This window comes from Pithys albifrons, chromosome 30 (assembly GCF_047495875.1).
Source record: "Pithys albifrons albifrons isolate INPA30051 chromosome 30, PitAlb_v1, whole genome shotgun sequence".
NCBI lineage: Eukaryota > Metazoa > Chordata > Aves > Passeriformes > Thamnophilidae > Pithys > Pithys albifrons.
The window spans coordinates 1,714,655-1,734,396 of NC_092487.1; the positions used below are offsets into that span (position 1 = coordinate 1,714,655).

At 62.3% G+C, this 19,742-nt stretch overlaps 3 protein-coding genes across 4 annotated transcripts; 1 reads left to right on the forward strand and 2 right to left on the reverse strand.

Moving 5' to 3' along the window:
* Nucleotides 1-96: 96 nt before the first annotated feature.
* SHE (Src homology 2 domain containing E) lies at nucleotides 97-4,646 on the reverse strand. The gene is made up of 6 exons (XM_071579524.1): nucleotides 3,644-4,646; nucleotides 2,909-3,035; nucleotides 1,791-2,099; nucleotides 1,201-1,351; nucleotides 977-1,096; nucleotides 97-565 (listed from the first exon to the last, which is right to left on the reverse strand). Exons 1-6 carry the CDS (start codon nucleotides 4,034-4,036, stop codon nucleotides 379-381), a joined length of 1,287 nt encoding a protein of 428 aa, XP_071435625.1. The 5' UTR covers nucleotides 4,037-4,646; the 3' UTR covers nucleotides 97-378.
* Nucleotides 4,647-7,457: 2,811 nt separating this feature from the next.
* UBE2Q1 (ubiquitin conjugating enzyme E2 Q1) lies at nucleotides 7,458-14,574 on the reverse strand. The gene is made up of 13 exons (XM_071579471.1): nucleotides 14,191-14,574; nucleotides 13,407-13,511; nucleotides 13,120-13,224; nucleotides 12,777-12,827; nucleotides 10,891-11,031; nucleotides 10,275-10,359; nucleotides 9,796-9,856; nucleotides 9,178-9,268; nucleotides 9,029-9,087; nucleotides 8,729-8,777; nucleotides 8,484-8,579; nucleotides 8,295-8,361; nucleotides 7,458-7,880 (listed from the first exon to the last, which is right to left on the reverse strand). The coding sequence occupies exons 1-13, from the start codon at nucleotides 14,473-14,475 to the stop codon at nucleotides 7,849-7,851; spliced, it is 1,227 nt and encodes a 408-aa protein (XP_071435572.1). The 5' UTR covers nucleotides 14,476-14,574; the 3' UTR covers nucleotides 7,458-7,848.
* Nucleotides 14,575-14,867: 293 nt separating this feature from the next.
* Nucleotides 14,868-18,606, forward strand: CHRNB2 (cholinergic receptor nicotinic beta 2 subunit). 2 transcript variants are annotated; one of them, XM_071579362.1, is made up of 6 exons: nucleotides 14,868-15,307; nucleotides 16,017-16,162; nucleotides 16,262-16,306; nucleotides 16,563-16,717; nucleotides 16,825-17,785; nucleotides 18,358-18,606. In XM_071579362.1, exons 1-6 carry the CDS (start codon nucleotides 15,265-15,267, stop codon nucleotides 18,526-18,528), a joined length of 1,521 nt encoding a protein of 506 aa, XP_071435463.1. In that variant the 5' UTR covers nucleotides 14,868-15,264; the 3' UTR covers nucleotides 18,529-18,606. The 2 variants fall into 2 exon arrangements, with proteins under 2 accessions (XP_071435463.1, XP_071435464.1); XM_071579363.1 differs by having other exon boundaries at nucleotides 16,608-16,717.
* The last annotated feature ends 1,136 nt before the right edge of the window (nucleotides 18,607-19,742 follow it).

Here is a 19,742-nt window from a genome sequence, read left to right on the forward strand (position 1 = left end):
TGGCGGAGCCCCAGTACCCCTGGCCCCCAAAACTATGGTGACTCCTGCTGGCACCAGCCCCATCCCAGCCCTCCTGGACCACTGGCCCTTCTCAGCCAACAGGTTTATTTTACTACATCGATACATGTCCCAGTCTTGCTGTGTTCGCTCACCCCAGGCGCCTGGGCAGCCCTGTGGCCTGTCAGCCCTGGCACAGGACAGTCAGGATTCATCCTGGCAAATGGCCGACAGTCCTGCTGGAGTCCAGGAGCAAGGTCCCTGCCAGACTGGGGACACGACAGAGGGCTTCTCCCTGGGCACATGACCAGCACTGTGGCCACACCCTGCCCCATGCGACGGGTTGGGGTCGCAGGCCAGTCTGGGGGACATCAGCAGGCACTAATGCAGCTTGCAGTGGACAGGGTGCAGCAGGGCCATGTGCTCGGCCCCCTTGAATGGCAGCTTCTCCGTCGAGTAGTAGTGCACAACCTCGGGGATGCTGGCGAAGACACCGCTGGCCTGGCTGAGTGTGTACTTGTTGTCCTTGGTCTGGGCCACGATGATATGGACGCAGCCCTGGCTGGTCCTGGGCAGCCAGCGGGCATCAGCGTTGCCGCCAGCCCCCCGGCGCCCGCCTGCCCCGCGGCCGCATCCACCCCTGTTTGTTCCCGTCCTGCTCTGATTGTTTCAGCTCCAGGGGCTCCACTTCCTCAGGAAGGAAACGCCACTGGTGCTCCTGACAATGTGCCGGGGAGGGGTACACGGCAACCCCCGCCCCCCCGCCCCAGTGCCACTGCAGGATGCCCGAGTCCCCCCGTGGACCTGGGGGTGCCGTCCCCTGGGATCTGGGTGCTCCCTCCCCATCAGGGCTCTGGTGTGAGCAACCGGGGAGGTTGCTGACACAGCATCTCCCAGCGTGGGACACCCCGCATCCCCCCAGGGTGGGCCCCCTCCGCGACCGGGCCCCCCTGCCGCTGTGTGGCACCCCGACACTCACTTGAGCGCAATGGAGTACTTGCCGCTGCCCGTCTCGCTGGTGCGCACCAGGTATCCCGCCTCCCGGCAGGGCTGCAGCCGGCTCTCCGCCTCCGCCCGCGTGATGGCCCCGTGGTACCAACTGTGGGGGGCACACCGGGAGCGGGATGCTGAGCCACGGCAAAGCCCTGGGCACCCACCCCCCTCGCTCCCGTTTCTCACACATGGCTTGGCCGCACAACTCACGGCTGTTTCTCCAGTGCCAGGGCAGGGTCCACCCGCTCCCCCTCGCTGTGCTCGGCCCCCGCCGGCTTCAGCATCTTGGGGGTCCAGCTCTTCTGACGCAGATGCTGCCGCAGTGTCTCTTCCTTGGGACGCTCTGAGCCCTCAAACTGGACTGGGGGGGATGAGATGTGAGCCTCCAAAACCCCTTTTAGGACACCTCCACTTCCAGTCCCCATTCCTTAGTTCTGTGCCTATCCTCAGCCCCATCCCCTTCCCCACCCCCAGTCCCATCCCCTTCCCCACGCCCAGTCCCATCCCCTTCTCCATCCATGTGCCTGTCTCCATCTGGTCCAACCCCATGAAAAGGGCTATTTTCAGCTACATCAGAAGATTGCTCAGAGCCCCATCCAACCTGACCTTGCAGGCGTCTACTACCCCTCCAGGCAACCTCACCACGCTCAGCACACAAAATTTTTTATATCTAATCTAAATTGCTCCTTATAGTTTAAAACCATCCCCTCTTGTCCTGTGGTGACAAGCCCTGCTAAAATGTCTGTCCCCATTCTTGCCTCTATTGCCATCCCCATTCCCATCCCGTGCCTGTCCCATACCTGACAGTGCTTTGACAATCTGCTCTTTCTTCCACTCCCAGGGCTGCTCGTACTCTCCTGCCGGGCGCTCGTCGTTCTCGGGCAGGCGCCCATCACCGGCCCTCGCCCTGCGCTCCGGGGTCCCCCCGGCCACCCCCTCCGCAGGCTCATAGGGGGTGTCGTAGAGCTGTGGGCCCTTCCCTGCCACCTCCTTGCCCCCCAGCCGCTTGGCCGGCTCCAGTTTGGCACCCCCCTCCCCGGACTCGCCAGGACCGTCCAGCAGCAGGATGGCTTTGACCAGGGGGTCCTTGGAGCCCCGCCGACGGATTTCTGTGGGGAAGAGGGATGGTGGGTCAGGAAGGAGACTGGGAGCCCCCTGAGACCCCCCCTACTCCCAGTACTAGCCCTTGGGGAGGGATGTGCACGGGGGACCCCATGCTGGGAACGCCCCACTGGGAACCAGCTTGGGAGGAGCAGGAGCAGGAAGGGGCCCATCCTCGTGGCGCCGGGGCTGCTGTCGCGGTCCCGAGGCCGCTGGCGCCACAGGCACGGACCAGCGGTGGGGCCAGCGGGGCTCGGCAGGGCAGGATGCTGTGCCCAGCTGGAGCTCGGCCGCGGGGAGACTGCCCTGGGGGCTCAGCCCTGCTGGCCCCCCAGTTCTCCCCACGGCGCCGGTCTCCGCCAAACAGCCTGGGCTGCCCCGCACGGAAAAAAACCATCAGCAGCAAATCTTTTATTTCCAGCTTCCGGCCCAGTCAGTTCCTGTTGTTGTGGCCAGCTGGACAGTCGCCATGCCGGCCGGGGGGTCGCTAGCTGGGGGGCACGGCCACGGGGGAATCCTGGGGGACGGTGCCCCCACCCTGGGATGGCTGGGGGGCACTGAGGGCTTTGCGCTGGCCATATGCGCCTGTCAGACGGTGGCAGCGGGTCATGGCAGCGGTCAAGGGGCTGGCGGGCACGGGTCAGTGTCCGGCCTTGCTCCCACTCCTTATCTGGCCCCGCGCAGTCGCAGGAAGCGGCGAGCAGCTTTCCTGTTCCCGGAGCCTCCCGTGCCGGGTGGCTCCGAGGGCTGCTGTGCACTCCCGGCTGGGGAGTGGTGCCAGCTGTGGTGCCGTGGCATGACTTGACCTGGCACGTACCTGTGATCATCTGCTGGGCATCGTAGGGCTCCATGTACCCATCATTCTCCCCCAGGCGCTCGGCGTCCCGCTGCCCCTTGGTGCGTTTGGCATCATAGGGGTCAGCGTAGTCCTCCAGGATGATGACCTGAGGAGGGGACGGGCACTGCTGGCCTCAGGGCGCCGGCAGGGATGCCACTGGCAGGGAGCCAGGCAGAGAACAGGGCCACTGGGCTCCCCAGGGGAGGATGGCGGCTCATCTGGATTAAACGGAGCCATGCCACAACTCCAGGAGGGTGCACCCAGTGGCACTTTTGAGTGGGGGTATTGTCCATCCCTGCGTGCCTCAGTGGTGGGGAGGACCCTTTTGTGTGACAGCAACGCGCCTCCCCCACCCCCAGCCCTGCGACTGCCTCCCTCTCCCCCAAAGGCTGTGCGGGGTGAAAGCTTCCCAGGAAAGCTTCACATCAGCCTTTTTTCCACCAGCAGCCGAGCGCTGGGGTCAGGGTAGGATGGGACGTGGGGGGCGAGATGAGGCAGTCCGGCCACCCCTCTCACCCTCACCCTCACCAGGCTGATGAAGGGCCGTTGGGATGAAGGCTGCTTTGAAGGGATTTGAACGTAGTGGAACCGAGCGGGATGAAAGGCCGGAGTCAGCGGGTTAATGAGTCCGAGCCCAACGCAGTTCAAGCTGCCAGCCCCGTGCGCTCCCCCAGCGCGCCGCCCCCCACGCCCCGCTCCCGGTCCCTGCCTTACCGTCTCTGTCTTGGGGGTCTTTCCCTTGTCCTGCTCGGGGCCGGGCAGGCCAGCGGGCGCGGGGCCAGGGTATCCCTTCCCGTTCTTCTCGGGAGCCTCCACTTTGATGAGGCGATTGATGTAGGTGCCGCAGGTTTTGGGGGGTCCCTCCGGCATCCCCCCCTCCGCTCGAGAGTTCTTCCGCATCTTCCCAGTGGCAGCTTGGAGCAGACCCTGCAGGTTGTCCCGGGACAGCCGGCTGCCCCCTTCCTTGCCACCCCCGGCCGCCCGGCAGCCCCCCAGCTCAGCGGTTGAATTCTTGCGGCTCTTCCCAAGGCTGCCGCTTCCCGGCCGAGCCCTTTCTGAAACCGTCTTCAGGTTGGATGGGAACTCCTTGAACCACTTGGCCGCCATGGGGCCGGGCAGGTGCAGGTGCCGCCGCCCTGCCGGGGCTCTCGCCACCCCCGCGGCCGCCCCGCCGGCTCAGGGCCGGCTCAGCCGGGGGCACCGGGCAGCTCGGCCACCTCCAGCCCCGGAAACGGGATCCTGTGCGGCCGGGGGCCAGCCCGGGAGGGGGGATGCGGGCCGGGGGGCCGGGGCCTTCGTGGGGGGCTCCAGGCGCCCTTCGCCCCCGCGGAGACAGCCGGTGGGTCCCCAGGGGTGCCGGCTGCCGGGGCCCGGGGAAGGGACCGCGGCCCCTCGGGGATTCCTCGCCCCTCGGAAGGCGGCCGGGGGGGCCGGACTGTCCGCTCCAGCAGCGGGTCGGGTCGGGGGGTCTCGCCCGGCGTCGGGGGGATCCGGCCGAGGCAGTCCCGGGGCGGCTCTGGGGGTCCCGCGCCCCCGGGGACGGGGCCCGGGGAGTCTCTCCGTGCTCCGGAGGGGTCGAGCAGCCGGGGGGTCCCGTCGCGACTCCTCGGCGGGGCCCGTCTCCGGGGGCGACGGGGCTGCGGCGGGGTCAGGCCGGCCCGGGGGGCCCCATGCGGCGGCGGCGGGACGGGCCGAGCCGGGCCGGGGCCGGAGGGGCCGGAGAGGTTGGTGGGGCCGGCTCTCCCCGCCCAGATCCGGAGGGGGCGGCCCCGGGGAACGGCGAGGCACCGGCCGGGCAGGCTGTCCCCCGGCCCCGACGGACTCGGGGAGCCGTGTGAGGACACGGCAGCGTTGGTGAGGGTTCCATCCCGATGGGGCTGGGGCATCTCAGGACCCTCTCCCGCTCATGGGATGACCCTGCACACGGAACCCACGGACGGGCTCTGCCTCTGGAGCCCCGCGCAGAGACGGCACGGACAGCACAGGATAGGCCCTGGGCATGGACTCTGAGTGCAGCCTGGGCATGGACCCAAAGGACCTTATGGATGGAATTAATGGACCTTATGGGTGGGATCTGAGCATGGGTATTATGGATTAAACTGGGCATCGACCCTATGGATGAAGACTGTGCACAGTCCCAACATGCACAGCCCCCCATGCCCAGCCTGCCGGGGCACAAGCACAGCGCCAGTGCCCTCTCAGCTGCCGCAGCCGTGGTTCACATCACACCAGCCAAGAGCTACTTCTGGCTGTGCTGGCACCTTGCCGGAAAAGCCTGGCTGAGTCCAGTGGTTTGGCTCCGTGCCTGGCTGCACAGCGCCGGCAAGGCGCTCACCCATCCTTTTGCAACAGCAGGGAGAGAGGAGAGGGCTTTACAGGTAAAATTGCTCCTCTAGTCCCCAGGATGGGAGTTTGAGCTCAGAACATAAGCTCCTCTTCTGTGCAGGAGCTGGAGAACATTCCCATGGATCATCCACCTCCTCCCACTCTGCCCTGGGGGATTCTGTTGCTTTGAGGGGTTGCTGGGAGAACAGACCCCAACCAGCAACGTGCTGCCCACATCCAAGTGCAGGGAGGTGCTGGGTGCTGACACTGCCATAGGAAGTGATGGCAATATCCTTGCTGGCACTGCTGGGCAGGATGTGCCTCACAGTGATGGGATGCCACTGGCAGGCTGGTGCCTGAACTGCTGGTGGGATCTCAGCTGGCTTCAGCTTCAGCTTCTCAAGGTCAAGGAAAACTCCTCTTGCCTACTGGTAAACATGGGTGCCAGTTCCTTTGCTTTCCTCATCAAACTTAAGTCTCCCTCAATCTTTATGGGCCTTCAACAGGACAGACATGCAGACAGCACCGTCTCAGTGTTTTGGTGCTGCATTGGCATTCCCGGTGACATGCCACCCACCAGCTCCCTTTGGGAAGTGTCTCCCCCATGCCCTCATCCTCTGCCAGCTCCTGCAGAGGAGGGCTTTGGGAGTGCCTTTGGCAGTGGTGACAGATGGCACCATGCACCTGCTTCCCCGAGAAGACAAAACAAGCGCTGAGCCAGAGCAGTGGCGGCGAGCGTCAAACCTGGCTTGAAGTGGAACAGGCCTTTGCTGTGGCAGGTGCGAACAACCAGGACTGGCAGACACCTGGCAGACACCGCCTCATGCTGCTCCTGCTGTGCTTCCAGCCTCGATGCCTGCCAGGTCAGCATTCCACTGACAGACTGTTCTGCAGGGCCCTCTTCGGTTCTGCTCATCTCAGCCTGGAAAGCTGCCAGGATTTGGAAGCATGAGCCCATGGGCTCTCCCAACCAACTCAGTGAACTCAATCCCAATCCAACACCATTGCTGGGCTCAGCAGAGCAGACCCCACCTCACCAAAGAGAAACCATCACAAATTTTAAACCTTCATTAAACTGGCTTAACACCCTCCCCAGCAGGTTCCTGAGCTAAAGAGGAGCAGAGAACAGCTACCTCCAGCCACTAGCCCAGGTACTGGAAACAGGGTTGGGGAGGGCCCAGATTTCTGAGAGGTCCTGGTCAGGGGTGAAGGACACAGGGCAGAGCTGCTCAGCACCACAAACCCCCTGGTCCTTCAGCAAAGCACCTAAAAATAGTCCCCAGCTGATGCCAGAGCTGCTCCCACAGCCATCAATAATCCCCCTCCTACAGCATCTTTTTTATTCCAAGGCACTGAGCAGGGCAGGGGACCAGCTGCTGAAGTAGATAATGGAGTTCTGAGGCTCTTTGATTTTCTAATAACTTTTATTCAAACACAGTGAATTAATACCCATCGTCTCAGCTTTGACACTAGTGCGTCAGCTCTGCCCTCCAGCCGAGGACATAGCCCAAGTTAGAGCAGCTCTGACACCCAGATCTCCTTCCAGCAGAATCAAGACAGAGCTGGGGGGATTCGAGGCAACAGGCCACAAATGCAGCAACACCATCCGCAGAGGGCTGGAGCACTGAGGGGAGCAGGAACCACAGCCTGAGCAAGGGAAGTAAAATAAACCACCACAGAACCAGGTGCTTGCTGCCATAGCAGGTCCTGGTCAGAGCAGTGCCCACACTCCCCTCCCTGCAGCAGTTTGCATTCACAGCACAGCAGGGACTGGGACGAGGGGCTCAGCCTCCACAAGTGGCTCGTGGGGAGAAAGAGGACAAAGGGCTACAGCTCCAAGCTGGGCATAGCTGGGCCTCTGCTCATCTCACTGCTTGGCAAGAGGACAGAGAGAAGTGGGGGGGAGGGGCTGGGCAGCACTGGGGTGCACCCACAACCCCCTCATATGGGAGAGGACAGCCCCACAGACCTTCCCCACTGCTTCAAGTTGTGAGTTTGCAGTTTATAAAGAGAAAAGCTGGGTTTGGCCAAGGGCAGACGGGGCAGAAACCCTGCTCCCTTACTGTCAAAAGAGAAAAGGGCTTTTCTTCTTCAAGGCAGCTGCTCTCATCCTTCCTGCAAGGCTTGGGCCCACTGTGGGCAGGGTTCACAGGGCACAACCCACCCAGCAGCAGCTTGGAAAAAATTAGTTAGACCAGCACTCTCAAATTAACAAACTGTAATTTTTCTCCAAAGATACATTTTCCATACACATCCATCATACACTGTAACAAAAAAAAGCAGTGTACATGAAATAAGAAAATAAATTAAATCCATAGCATAGGTAAGGAGGACGCTCTAGACTGGAGTAGAGTTGAAAGTTTCCAGCGATACAAGAGGCTTGAGTTTGTTTTAACAAGAATGCCTGCTAGCATGGGCCCAGCAAGTGTTCTGGGTCAGTCCAACTCCTTGAACAGTTTTATTTAGAGTTTTGAACAGCCAGTATTGTCCTGCAACAGGCAGAGCTATTACATCCTGGGAGAAAGCCAAAAGGCATCAGTAAGATCCAAGTAGAGCATCCAGAGGATAATCAGATTGGTCCTGCAGCATCCGCACTACCCATCCTCCTTGGGCGGTGTGTACCAGCCTGGAAAGGAGAGAGATCCATGAGGGAGGAAGCTGCATGGGCAGTGGGAATCTGTGTCTGGAAAAGCTGCCCAAAGCAGCCATGTCTCGCTTCCAAAGGGCCACATCTCCCTGATTACCAGGAGGCTTTCCCTCTGGGTTACTTCCTGTCACCACATGAACAATCACAGAATTGTTTAGGTTGGAAAAGACCTCTCGGATCCTCAAGTCCAAGCATTCAGTGAGGTGCAGCCTCTGGTGTCCAGCACTGGGCATCGGGGAGGGCAGCAGAACCCTGCAGCCACACTGCAGCATTACAGTGGCTGCCCCTGCCCCCAGGTCACCTCCACACTTGGAGCAGGATAAAGCTCAAGAAACTTGTTTGGGGAGCCCAAATGAGCAAAGGGAAATGCACACCCTCTCCCTCAGCCCTTACCATTCTTCTCATGGATCTGAACCAGGGACTTGTAGGACTGCTGTGCTCTTGTCAGGCTGTACTGGTTCTGTGATAGGAGGAAGAGAGACCATCAGTTCAGCAGGAACCTTGGGTGAGCCATCCCAAATGCCTTCCCTACGCAGCCAGAGCTCCCCCACCCACCATTCTCCTGTTCCAGCCAGGCCTCACCTTGTTGGCTCCGAATTGTACTCGTGCTTTCCCTTTCACCAGCGTCGCGCTGATCTGCATGATCACCGACTCGATGGAGTAGGCACTGCTCCAGCCCTGAGACAGAACACGTGGTGAGACTGGACCCACCCCAGGGGCTGTGCTCCCCAACACAACCAATGGCCTTCCCCAGCTGTGCCAGGCAGGGCTACAGCAGGAATACTGAGCATGGCAGGCAGAGCAGTTCCCCTGGTCCCTGTACCCACCTGTTTCGTAAGCAGCTCCATGCAGATGGCACCACCACCCAGAACATACCTGGGGAAACAATCAGACAAAATTATAGCAGAAACAGGTGCAGCCACACCCACCCACTGCTCCAGAAGTGAAACATCTCTGGTTAGATCTCGGATGATAAAAAGATACTAAAAAATCCACCATTCCTGTCTGTGCTTCCCTACAGCAAATCCACGTCAGCCAGGCCGTGGGACTGCACAGTGCTGGACAAACCCAGTGAAAGGTGCTGCAGGAAGCAGCTCTGCAGAGCAGAGAAGCACAAGGTTACTCACCCCCCTGACAGCACTGGGGACACGACTCTTACAAATGGTGGATCAAAAGGAAAGTTATCCTGGAATCAGAGAAGGAAAGCAAAGCCATTGAGAAGGTGTTCTCTGATGCCTCGCTGAGGCAGGTGTCTCTTGAGGAGGGGGAGCCTTACTTTAAAGGAGAAGTTGAGGAGGATGAAATCTGTTCCTTCTTTCTCTTTGAGGATCTGGAGATCATTGTGCAAAGCGCTGTCCTCGTCAACCCTGGGGCAGGGAAAGTGCAGGGGGTCAGAGCCAAGGCTGTGCCCTCAGGTCAGTGTGAGCCACTGCACCCAGAGCTGCCGTACCTGCACGGCTGGGCAGCCATGCTGGCCCTCGGGCTCTCACCGAGGGCAGTGTCAGCACAGGCTGCCAGCAATTCTGCTCCTGGTGTGCAGAGAAGACCATCAAACCCCTTTTGCATGCTGCCAGCTTAAAAATACACTGTCTGGCCCAAGGGAAAAGCAGCACTGGTGTCTGGAGGGTGTGTAAGCTCAGGGATTGCCTGATGCACCTCTTTCTGGACTCTTGGAACGGCAGAGACTTGCAGAGCCCTCAGATTATCTCGTCTTTCTCTGGCGGTATCATCTCCTTTCTGACGTGGAGACAGCAAGTCAGCTGCCTGAGAGAGGCTAACCCAAGGTCTGCTGGATGCTCCCCTGGCCTGCTCACATCTCCTCTGCTCACAGGGACCTTCTGGTCCCACCACCAAGACCCACCAGAACTGCACAATCCCAAGCTGGGCCACCTACTTCAGGAGTTTGACGTTCCAATCGTACAGGCTGTCATTCACTAGTTCAACTGCATAGTATCCTGCAAAGAACAGAGATGGGTCACTGGTGGAAAACTGAGAGGGGTCAAGCCATCACCCAGATTTCAAATCTCCTGGACCCTGCAGCACAACTTGGGTAGTGCCTCAAAGAAAAGCAGCACTAATCCAGGGCAGTCCTAGGGCAGCAGTTTCTTTCCCCGTGTACCTGGGCTCAGAAAAGGGATAGGAGCACCATCGCCCTCAAAGCCAGACAACCTTCCAACCCACAGCAAGGTCCTCACTTCCACCCAGGGGTGGCAGGGAACGGAGAGGACAAGGCAGTTTTGTTCACTCTGGACAGTACCACAGCCACTGAAGATCAGAGATCCTCTCCCCAGCTGAGCAGAACAGCTGCAAGGCCCATGGGGTGCCCCCAGAATGAGAGGAATGCCCATCCCTGGAACTCCCCACAGCACTCACCGCCCTTGAAACTTGGTGATCGGTAAATATCCCTGAGCTCCTTCATTAGCCGGTCGGTGGCCTGCACAGACCCAGACACTGCACCCTGCAGGAATGGGGAAGGGGGAAAGTTGCTTTGTTATTCTGCATCCACCATGGCCCTTGCTCTGTGAGGTCGACACCTGAGCTACAGCCCTGTCCAGCCTCCACACCAGACCACAGTCTGTCCCTTGCTTCAAATATGCCACACAGGCAGCAGAGCCACAGCAGAACTGCCTCCGTGTCCTCTCTACTGTCTAAAAATCTCAGCCCAGGGGTAGAAAAGCACAACCCAAAAGCTGCCTCCACAGCCTTGGGTGAGGCCCAGCTCCTGGGGGCAGAGGGGAGCCCCAAATCTCACCATGGCAGGGCCTCCCCACATGGCACAAATGACTTGTGGCACCCAAAGCCCTCCAGGAGCTGCAGAGAGTTCACAGACTTCTCTGCTTCAGCCCTACCAGCTCCTGAGAGCCACTGCTGTACCTCTGGCTGGGGATGGCCCCTGATTTAGGGCTGGAGAGCTGGCAGGTGACTCAATCACTCTTGCCCTTGGGTCCCTCTGCTTCCCCAACCCGCCAGCCCGCTGGGTGACACGTACATTTAAGTAATCTTGCCTCTGGTTCTTTTTTATTTTCTCTAAAATGGCCAGGTTTTCCTTCCCAATGCCTTCATCCTCTGTCTTCCTTCCATCTGCTGGCTCTTCCTCTTTCATCTCATAGTGGTCCAAGTCCTCAGTGTCCTGGAAAGAGGAGAGCTCAAAGAGATGTGCCTTCATTCCTCCATGCTCTGAGTACTGAGCTGCTCTGACCCAGGAAGGATTCCCACTGCAAGTCCCAAGTTCTGAACTGAGGCTTGGACATTCCAGTGCACACATGCAAGCTTTGTTTGCTGGATTCTTCCCTGCCAGTGCCTTATGCCTGTTTATAACAAGCCCTATGTGTGTGAGGGGCTCTGGATCTCGGCACAGCTGTGACTCCAGCGGGCCTGACCATGCTGCTGGATGGCTGGAGCAAAGTGCAGCCCCTCAGCACAGCCTGAGAGGCCACCTGACCCTTCACCAGCCAGACCCCTGCACAGGCACAGGTCACCAGCACCACAGAGACCCTTGCACACAAACCCCAGCTGTGTGGGAGGTTTTCCCCTCAACAAGAGGGGACATTTCACAGTGGCTGGGGGCTCTTCGTAGATCAGCTTAAGCACACCTCCAGTGTGGTACCTGACCCTGGCACAGCCTCTGCTCCTCACACCTTCCCACAACACTCATCAATGCAAGACCTCGATGTGAATAACCAGTAAAAACCAGTTTCAGTCATCTGGGCCCACTGCAGAGGCCTTTTTATGCATGATGGATTCAGCTGTGGGCATGCACAGCTCCAGCACTGGCACTAAATCCTCCCAACAAGTGTCTGCTCCAGCCTCTCTGGGCTGGCCACAGTTATTCTAGTTGAGCAGCATTTTTGGAAGGGCTTTGACATTTTTAGACTGCCACACAGGAGAACAGATCCTCCTAGAAAATCCTTCGAGTGGATTAGCCTGCATAATGAATCTCTGTGCCAGGGCACAGCTCTGCTGCCCTGCTCCTCCACACAGCCCCACAAATCCCACTGCTCAGCACGAAACCTTTGGTCTACGAGAGCATGTTCTCTCCCCACGATGATGCACAGCATTAGCAGGAGGCACAAGGGGGAATGCTCAACTCCTGGGGATTTGTTTTCCAGCCCACAGGAGTGTGAGGCCACGCACAGCAGGGATGTGCCACAAAAGCAGATCTGCAGACCTGTGAGCTTATGCTGGTGCCAGCTGAGCCCTCCTCCTGTTCCCTGGGCACCCTGGCAAATCCCAGCCTTGACTGAGCAAGCCCTGAACTTTGCTAAAGCCCCCCAGCTGCTCAGTGACCTGCCCCCGGGCTGCAAGCACTGCTGACTCAGTGCCCGTGCTGCTCACACCCCATAGAGGCGTGTGAGGCATCGCTAAACGTTACCATGGAGATTCAAGATTATTCCACCCACTTCTGGAGCTCTCTAAACTGCAAACCAAACAGCAGGAGCTGTGGGTTCTGCAGCACAGGCCCCTCAGCCTGCAGCGAGTGCGGCTGCCCCGGCACTCCCAGCAATCTGCTCACTCACCCAACCCCTCTGTGGGACCTCCCTGCCTGCAACACCAACCTGGAAATCCCTTCTCTCCTGAGGAAACCTCAGGCTCCAGAGAACAGCAAATGTCCATGCAGCTCTGCCCACGTGCCTTTGGAGGACACAGCTCGTCCTCTGCGCTCCCCCAGGGTTTGTGAACACGTGGCTTCCAGACATGGCTCAGCACCCTCAGCAACAAAGTGCTGAGAACTGCTCAGCCTCTGACCCAAAGGTCCCTGTCTGCACACCACGGGCTTCTCCCAGACACGATCCCTGTGCTCTCACAACTTTCACTGGGCACTTCCCAGTGCTTGCCTCTCTGGAGCATCTCCTCATCCAGCAAGGTGGCACCTACCTCTGGCATCTCTTCATCTTCCTCTTCAGAAGACACCTCTTCCTGTGTGCTCTGTAGGGACAGAGACAGAGCTGGCATGACCAGCACCCTGGGACAATGCTCTCTGGTCTTCCCAGGTGTTTCCAAGGTGAGGTCACACAGGGGTGTACAAGCAGACCCAAATGAAAAACGAGAAGCCAAAAGCCTTTATGGAGAACAGCACCGAGACCCAGCAGGGCTGGCTGGCGTCCCCCGGGACAGGAATCCGACCCCTCACCTGCTGTGGTAACCCCCAGAAAACTCCAGAGCAAACTCCAGGAAACTCGATTTCTGAGCTTCCAGAGTCTTCTCCTGAGCCACTCACCTGTTCTGCTGGCAGAGGCTGGTCCAGCATTTCAACATCTGGATGTTGGGGGAGGTTGTAGAGTTTGCAGAGGTCGGAGATTATTCGCTTCAGGTGCTGCAGAAGCTGCCGGGAGAGCAGAGGGTGAGGGGGGCACAGGGACCCCCGAAATCCCACCCCAGCAGCAACCCAAGTCAGAGCTGCTCGTGCCCAGTTTCTGGAATGTTTATGAGAGCAGAGGCACCCCCGTGCAGGGTGCTGGGACACAGGCAGGGCCTCCCTCCTGCCCCCAGGCAGCAGCCTCTCACCAGCGTGTTTCCTTTCCTGACTTCCACCAGCCTCTCCAGGATAGCTGCCAGGTTGGGATCGTCCGACTCCACAGACCAGATGGGTGGAACAGCTGGGTAAGACTCCTGGAGGGCAGGAGAAGGTGGTGTTGGTGGCACTGCAGGGTGGGGGCTGCAGTCCCGACCCCCCTGATGTGACTGACCCACCCTCCAGGATAATCCTGGGGCTGAGAGCAAAGCCAAGCCCTGCCCCGAGCCCGCCCTGCCCGGGGGGCACGTGGAGGGAGGGGGGGCGGTGTTGGGCCCGTGGGGGCTGAGGCAGAGCCCCCCTCGCTGCCCACGGGCCGCTCCAGCTGCGGGAGACCAGCCCGGCAGCACCGCGGGGGCCTCGGGCCGGGCAGGCCCCTCTGCAACACGCCGGTCACCGGCCCCGCTCAGAATCTGCACCAGGGGCTTTCCAGGCTCTGCCACTCCTCGCCCGGAGCCACAAAACAGCGGGAACCTGCGATGCGGGAGGGGATCTGCATCCCAGCGCCGACCCACGCGGCACCAGAGCCCCCAGCCCCCGGAGGGGATGAGCCAGAGCGGACGGGAAGCGCCGTGTCCGGGCGGGTCAAGCTCCCGGAGCCCCCGAACGGGCCCGAGGGCAGCAGGGGAGGCGGTCCCGGCCCCGCCTGGGACCGCGAGCACGGCGGGAGCGCCCCGGGGAGGCGGGGCCGGGTCCCGGCTGGCCCAGCGCCCCCACGGCGGCAGTCGCGGCCCCGCCAAAGGGCTGCGGTCGGTGCCGGGGCCCCCCGGGCCTCACCGTGATGTTGCAGTGGATGCGGACAGGGCCCGGCGGCGGCCCCCGGGAGGCGGAGGCGCCGGCGCGGGCTCCGGCCCCGGGGACGAACTCGCAGCTGATCTCGTCGGGGCAGGCGCTGCCGATGCGGAACCGCTCGTGGCCGCGGTGGAAGATGGACTCGAGCAGCCGCAGCTCCCTCCTCAGGAGCCGCCCGGCGGGGGCCGCCGCCACCTCGGCGCCGCTCCGCCCGGGCCCCCCCGCCGCCGCCTGCGCCCCCGCCGCCTCCTCCGGCCCCGCCCGCTGCATCTTCCCATGGAGGGACCCGCTCCGCCGCCGCCGCCGCCGCCGCAGCCCCGGAGCCGGCCCAAGATGGCGGCGGGACGGCCCCGCTCCCGGAAGTGCCGCCACCGGAACGGGCGGGGCCAATCCCGCCGGAAGCGCCTCGCGCGGAACGGAAGTGACGGCCGGCAGCGCCCAGACCGCGGAGGGGGCGGGGCCAACGGGGAGCTCCGCCCCGGGCGGGGTCACGGGGGGGCACCGGGAGTAACGGGGGGGGCACCGGGAGTAACGGGGGGGTCACCGGGAGTAACGGGGGGGGCACCGGGAGTAACGGGGGGGCACCGGGAGTAACGGGAGGGGCACCGGGAGTAACGGGGGGGGCACCGGGAGTAACGGGGGGGGGCACCGGGAGTAACGGGGGGGCACCGGGAGTAACGGGGGGTATCGCGGGAACAGCGGCAGTCCCGGGGCCTGAGCCCTTCTCCCACTGTCGGGCGGGCCCGAGGGGGACGCCGGTCCCCGGATCCACCCGCAGGCTCTCCCGCTGCTCCTCCCCCCTCTGGGTTTTCCCCGCAGGGCTCCGCCGGCTCCGTGCGGGGCCCCGGTGGGGCTGGAGCAGCGCGGGCCGCTCGGCCGTGCCCCGGGGGCGGGGGCGGTGACGGCGGAGCGAGCGCGGGGCGGCCCCGGCAGCGCCGGCACCGCCTCCCGCCCGGGGCCGCCCCTCCCGGGCCGCCGCCGCCGCCTGCAGCACCGCGGACAGCGCCGGGCAGCACCGCGGACAGCGCCGGGCAGCGGCGGCGGCACCGGGCCGGCCCCATGGCGCTGCTCCGCGTCCTCTGCCTGCTCGCCGCCCTCAGACGTGAGTGCCGGGGCCGGGGGGTGGGCGCCGACACCGGCACCGGCACCGGCACCGGCGGGGAGGGCTCCGGGCCGGGCCCGGGGCCGCGTTTGTTGTGCGGGGTCGCCCTGCACCGGCCCGGCGGAGCCCCCGAACCGGCCCCACTTCCACCCCTGCTGGGGCTCCCCGGGCCGCTCCGGCGGGGCCGTGCCGGGCGTGGGCAGGGACCGGCGGGGACGGGCAGGGGAGGGCAGAGGGGACCAGCCGCCCTGCCCGGGTCCCCCCCGAGCTGCTCCTCCCCCGACACTGCTGTCCCGGGGCCCCCCATCCCTCCGGCCATCCCTGCTCCAGGCCCGGCTGTGACACCCGCACCCAGCACCTTGTCACCCTGTCACCCTGTCACCCAGCAGCCTGTGCCCAGCACCCTGTCACCCAGCAGCCTGTGCCCGGCACCCTGTAACCCAACAGCCTGTGCCCAGCACCCTGTCACCCAGCAGCCTGTGCCCAGCACCCTGTCACCCAGCAGCCTGTGCCCAGCACCCTGTCATCCTATACCCAGCACCCGATCACTCAGCACCCTGTCACCCAGCACCCTGTCCCCCTGTCCCCTCGCCCCCGGAGCTGCCAGGCCCAGAGTCCCGGGCCGGGTACAGGCTGTGTGCCAGGGATCCTCGGCCCCTCGCAGTGGGCAGTGCCCTCTGCCGTGGGGCTCAGGCTGTGCCACGCACAGGGAGCCTGGGCACGGACACGGAGGAGCGGCTGGTGGAGTATCTGCTGGACCCCGCACGCTACAACAAGCTGATCCGGCCGGCGACCAACGGCTCCGAGCTGGTGACGGTGCAGCTCATGGTGTCGCTGGCACAGCTCATCAGTGTGGTGAGTTGGCCAGGGCTCTGCTCCCCCCTCTGCTGGGGAAGGGAGGGGACCCTGGACCCCCCAGCACCCCAAGTGACTGGCTCCCCTCTCTCTTTGCAGCATGAGCGGGAGCAGATCATGACCACGAACGTCTGGCTAACCCAGGTGGGCACCCTGGACCATGCGGTGGCCCTGGGGCCCCCATGTGCACTCTGCTCCAGGACCCTCCCTGCACTGGGACTCCCCCTGTGTCAACCCTGCCCCAAGACTTCCCATTCCCCTGCCCTGGGACCCACCCCTGTCATGGGGACCCCCCCATACACCCTGTGTGAGGCCCTAATGTTCACCCTGCCCTGCTCCAGCTCCCCATACGCCCTGTGTGGGATCCTTACGCCCCCCTGCCCTGTGCCCCCCACCCCAGGCCCCCATCCTGTGGCCGGGATGGGCTGACCACACCTGTCCCCAGGAGTGGGAGGACTATCGCCTCACCTGGAAGCCGGAGGAGTTTGATAACATGAAGAAGGTCCGCCTGCCCTCCAAGCACATCTGGCTGCCTGATGTGGTGCTCTACAACAAGTAGGTGTTTTCTGGGGCAGGCTGTGCATGCTCGCACCCCACACGGGGCCGGGGGCGGTGCCAGGGCCGACAACCCCAGAACTGACAGCACAATCTCTTCACCCCAGCGCTGATGGGATGTACGAGGTCTCCTTTTACTCCAACGCAGTGATCTCCTACGATGGCAGCATCTTCTGGCTGCCACCTGCCATCTACAAGAGCGCCTGCAAGATCGAGGTGAAGCACTTCCCCTTTGACCAGCAGAACTGCACCATGAAGTTCCGCTCCTGGACCTACGACCGCACCGAGATTGACCTGGTGCTGAAGAGCGAGGTGGCCAGCCTGGATGACTTCACGCCCAGTGGCGAGTGGGACATTGTGGCGCTGCCAGGGCGGCGCAACGAGAACCCCGATGACTCCACCTACGTGGACATCACCTATGACTTCATCATCCGGCGCAAGCCGCTCTTCTACACTATCAACCTCATCATCCCCTGCATCCTCATCACTTCCCTGGCCATCCTTGTCTTTTACCTCCCATCTGACTGTGGTGAGAAGATGACACTCTGCATCTCTGTCCTACTTGCCCTCACTGTCTTTCTTCTGCTCATCTCCAAGATCGTTCCGCCCACCTCGCTGGACGTGCCACTGGTGGGCAAGTATCTTATGTTCACCATGGTGCTGGTGACCTTCTCCATTGTCACCAGCGTCTGTGTCCTCAACGTGCACCACCGCTCGCCCACCACGCACACCATGCCCCCCTGGGTCCGCACCCTCTTCCTCCACAAGCTCCCGGCGCTGCTTTTCATGAAGCAGCCGCGGCAGAGCTGCGCCCGCCAGCGCCTGCGCCAGCGCCGGCACACCCAGGAGCGCGCCGCCGCCGCCACCCTCTTCCTCCACGCTGGCGCCCGCACCTGCGCCTGCTACGCCAACCCCGGTGCTGCCAAGGCCGAGGGGCTCAATGGCTACCGGGAGCGGCAGGGGCAGGCCCCGGCGCCCGCGTCCAGCTGCGGCTGTGGGCTGGAGGAGGCGGTGGATGGCGTGCGCTTCATTGCTGACCACATGCGCAGCGAGGACGACGACCAGAGCGTAAGTTGGGGTGGGTGGTGTGCATGTGGCATGGGCAGGGCTCAGGGGGACAGGCAGAGCCCCAGGATGCAGCTCTGTAGCTGTGGGGTGCAGACAGGGCCGTGGGCTGCAGGGCGTGTGCTGGCTCATAGCGGCACCACAGGAAGGCACGTGCACAAGCACCAAGGGAGTCCCTGCCTAGCCCTGTGCCTGGGGAACCCCCCAAAGCCCCCTGCTTGGGCAAGGGGTCCTGCACTGGTTCCTGACCCACCACTGCAGCCACAGCCTGAAGCAGCTGCTCTAGAAAACCAGGAGGGTGCCAGGAGGCTTGGCCCTGTACAGCACTGTGAGGCTGCAGATTTTGGCAGAGTCCCCTCTGACTCTGCTCACTGGGGAAATGAGATTCCTGGGCTCAGCAGTGCTGGTGGCAGCAGGGGGAGTGAGTGCCGTGGGGCCCGCAGTGGGCTTGCAGCCTCGGGAACTGCATTGCTGAGGGAGCAGATTCGGGGCTGCTGCCAAACTCCCAGTCCAGGCAGCCACGTGTGGTGCCCAAGGGCCCGGCCTGACCCAGCCTTTCTCCTGGCCCTGCGCAGGTGAGCGAGGACTGGAAGTATGTGGCCATGGTCATCGACCGCCTCTTCCTGTGGATCTTCGTCTTCGTCTGTGTCTTCGGCACTGTTGGCATGTTCCTCCAGCCCCTCTTCCAGAACTACGCCACCAACTCCCTGCTGCAGCTTGGCCAGGGCACCCCCACCTCCAAATAGCGCGGGGAATGGCCAGTCCCAGGGCCAGAGAGCCAGGTGCGGGGCTCAGGCAGCTCTGGCAAACCAATAAATACACAGGATGGAGCTGGTGCCATCTGGTGTCATTTCATACCATTCTGTGCTCTGTGGGCCAGAGGGAGCAGGATGCCCCTGGGGTCAGGGGGGCTCCGGCTGCCCATGACCAATATAAGAGGACAGGGAGAAATTGGCTCTGGAAGAGGGAAATCCCAATTGCTGAGGGAGGGAGAACAGCAGTGTGAAACCAGCTCCATGGGGACATGCCCAGCTCTTTCCTCAGCTCCTGGGAGCACCAGCCACTCACTGCATCTCCCCCCGCCAGGCCGTGTGGAGCCCCAGCCCCAGTGGGCAGCCCATCCCTGGCTCTGCTGCCCCCTTTGCCATCCCTGGGGCTCAGGAGATGGCAGAGCCTCACTGACAGAGCAGGAGCAGAGGCACAGGGAGGAGGATGGAGCTGCTCAGCTTTGGCTCCTCGAGGTGAGCACATGGACCAGGCAGAAGAGGCTATTTTTAGGTCCCACCTGCAGGCAGAGCCAAGGCAGCAAGTGCCAGGGGCTGCTCCAGTTCTGCCAGTGCCACTGTCCTCTGCTCCACTCCAGGCTCAGTGAGCTGGAGCCAAGAGCAGATACATGATGAGTTGTGCGAGGAAGGGGAAAATACAATTCATCAACCCAAGCTGGGAGCTGTTGGCAGCTGAGCCCTGCCGTGGGTCACTGGGCTGGCAGCCATGGCTGGTCCGGCACCGCTTCCTGCGCTCCCCTGGCTGGCAGGAATTGGCCTCATCGGGGAAAACTGAAACAGAGTGTTTGCTATAAATATCACTAATCCCCGGGGCTGGGGGGAGCAGTGCTGGCGGGGTCTGGCAGCACACAGGGCTGGGGGAAGCCGCACGCTAGACATTAATTTAAATCCCAGCACTTCACCCAGCCAGAGAAATCCCAGCTGCTCCAGCTGCTGCTTCTGGAGCTCCTGCTCTCAGGAGTGCACCCCAATACTTAAATGTTAAGAGTTTTGTCCCTAAAACAGCCCAGTAGCAGAGGTTTGTCCCACTTAATCCCACCTTTGTGTTCCTTCTGCTGTTGGTTGAATCTTGGCTCAGTGTAGCACAAGGGGGTCCTGCTGCACCCCAAGGGGGAATGGAAACCCACAAGTCCCAGGAGGGTGTGAGGGGCACAACAGCTGCCCAAATAGCCACA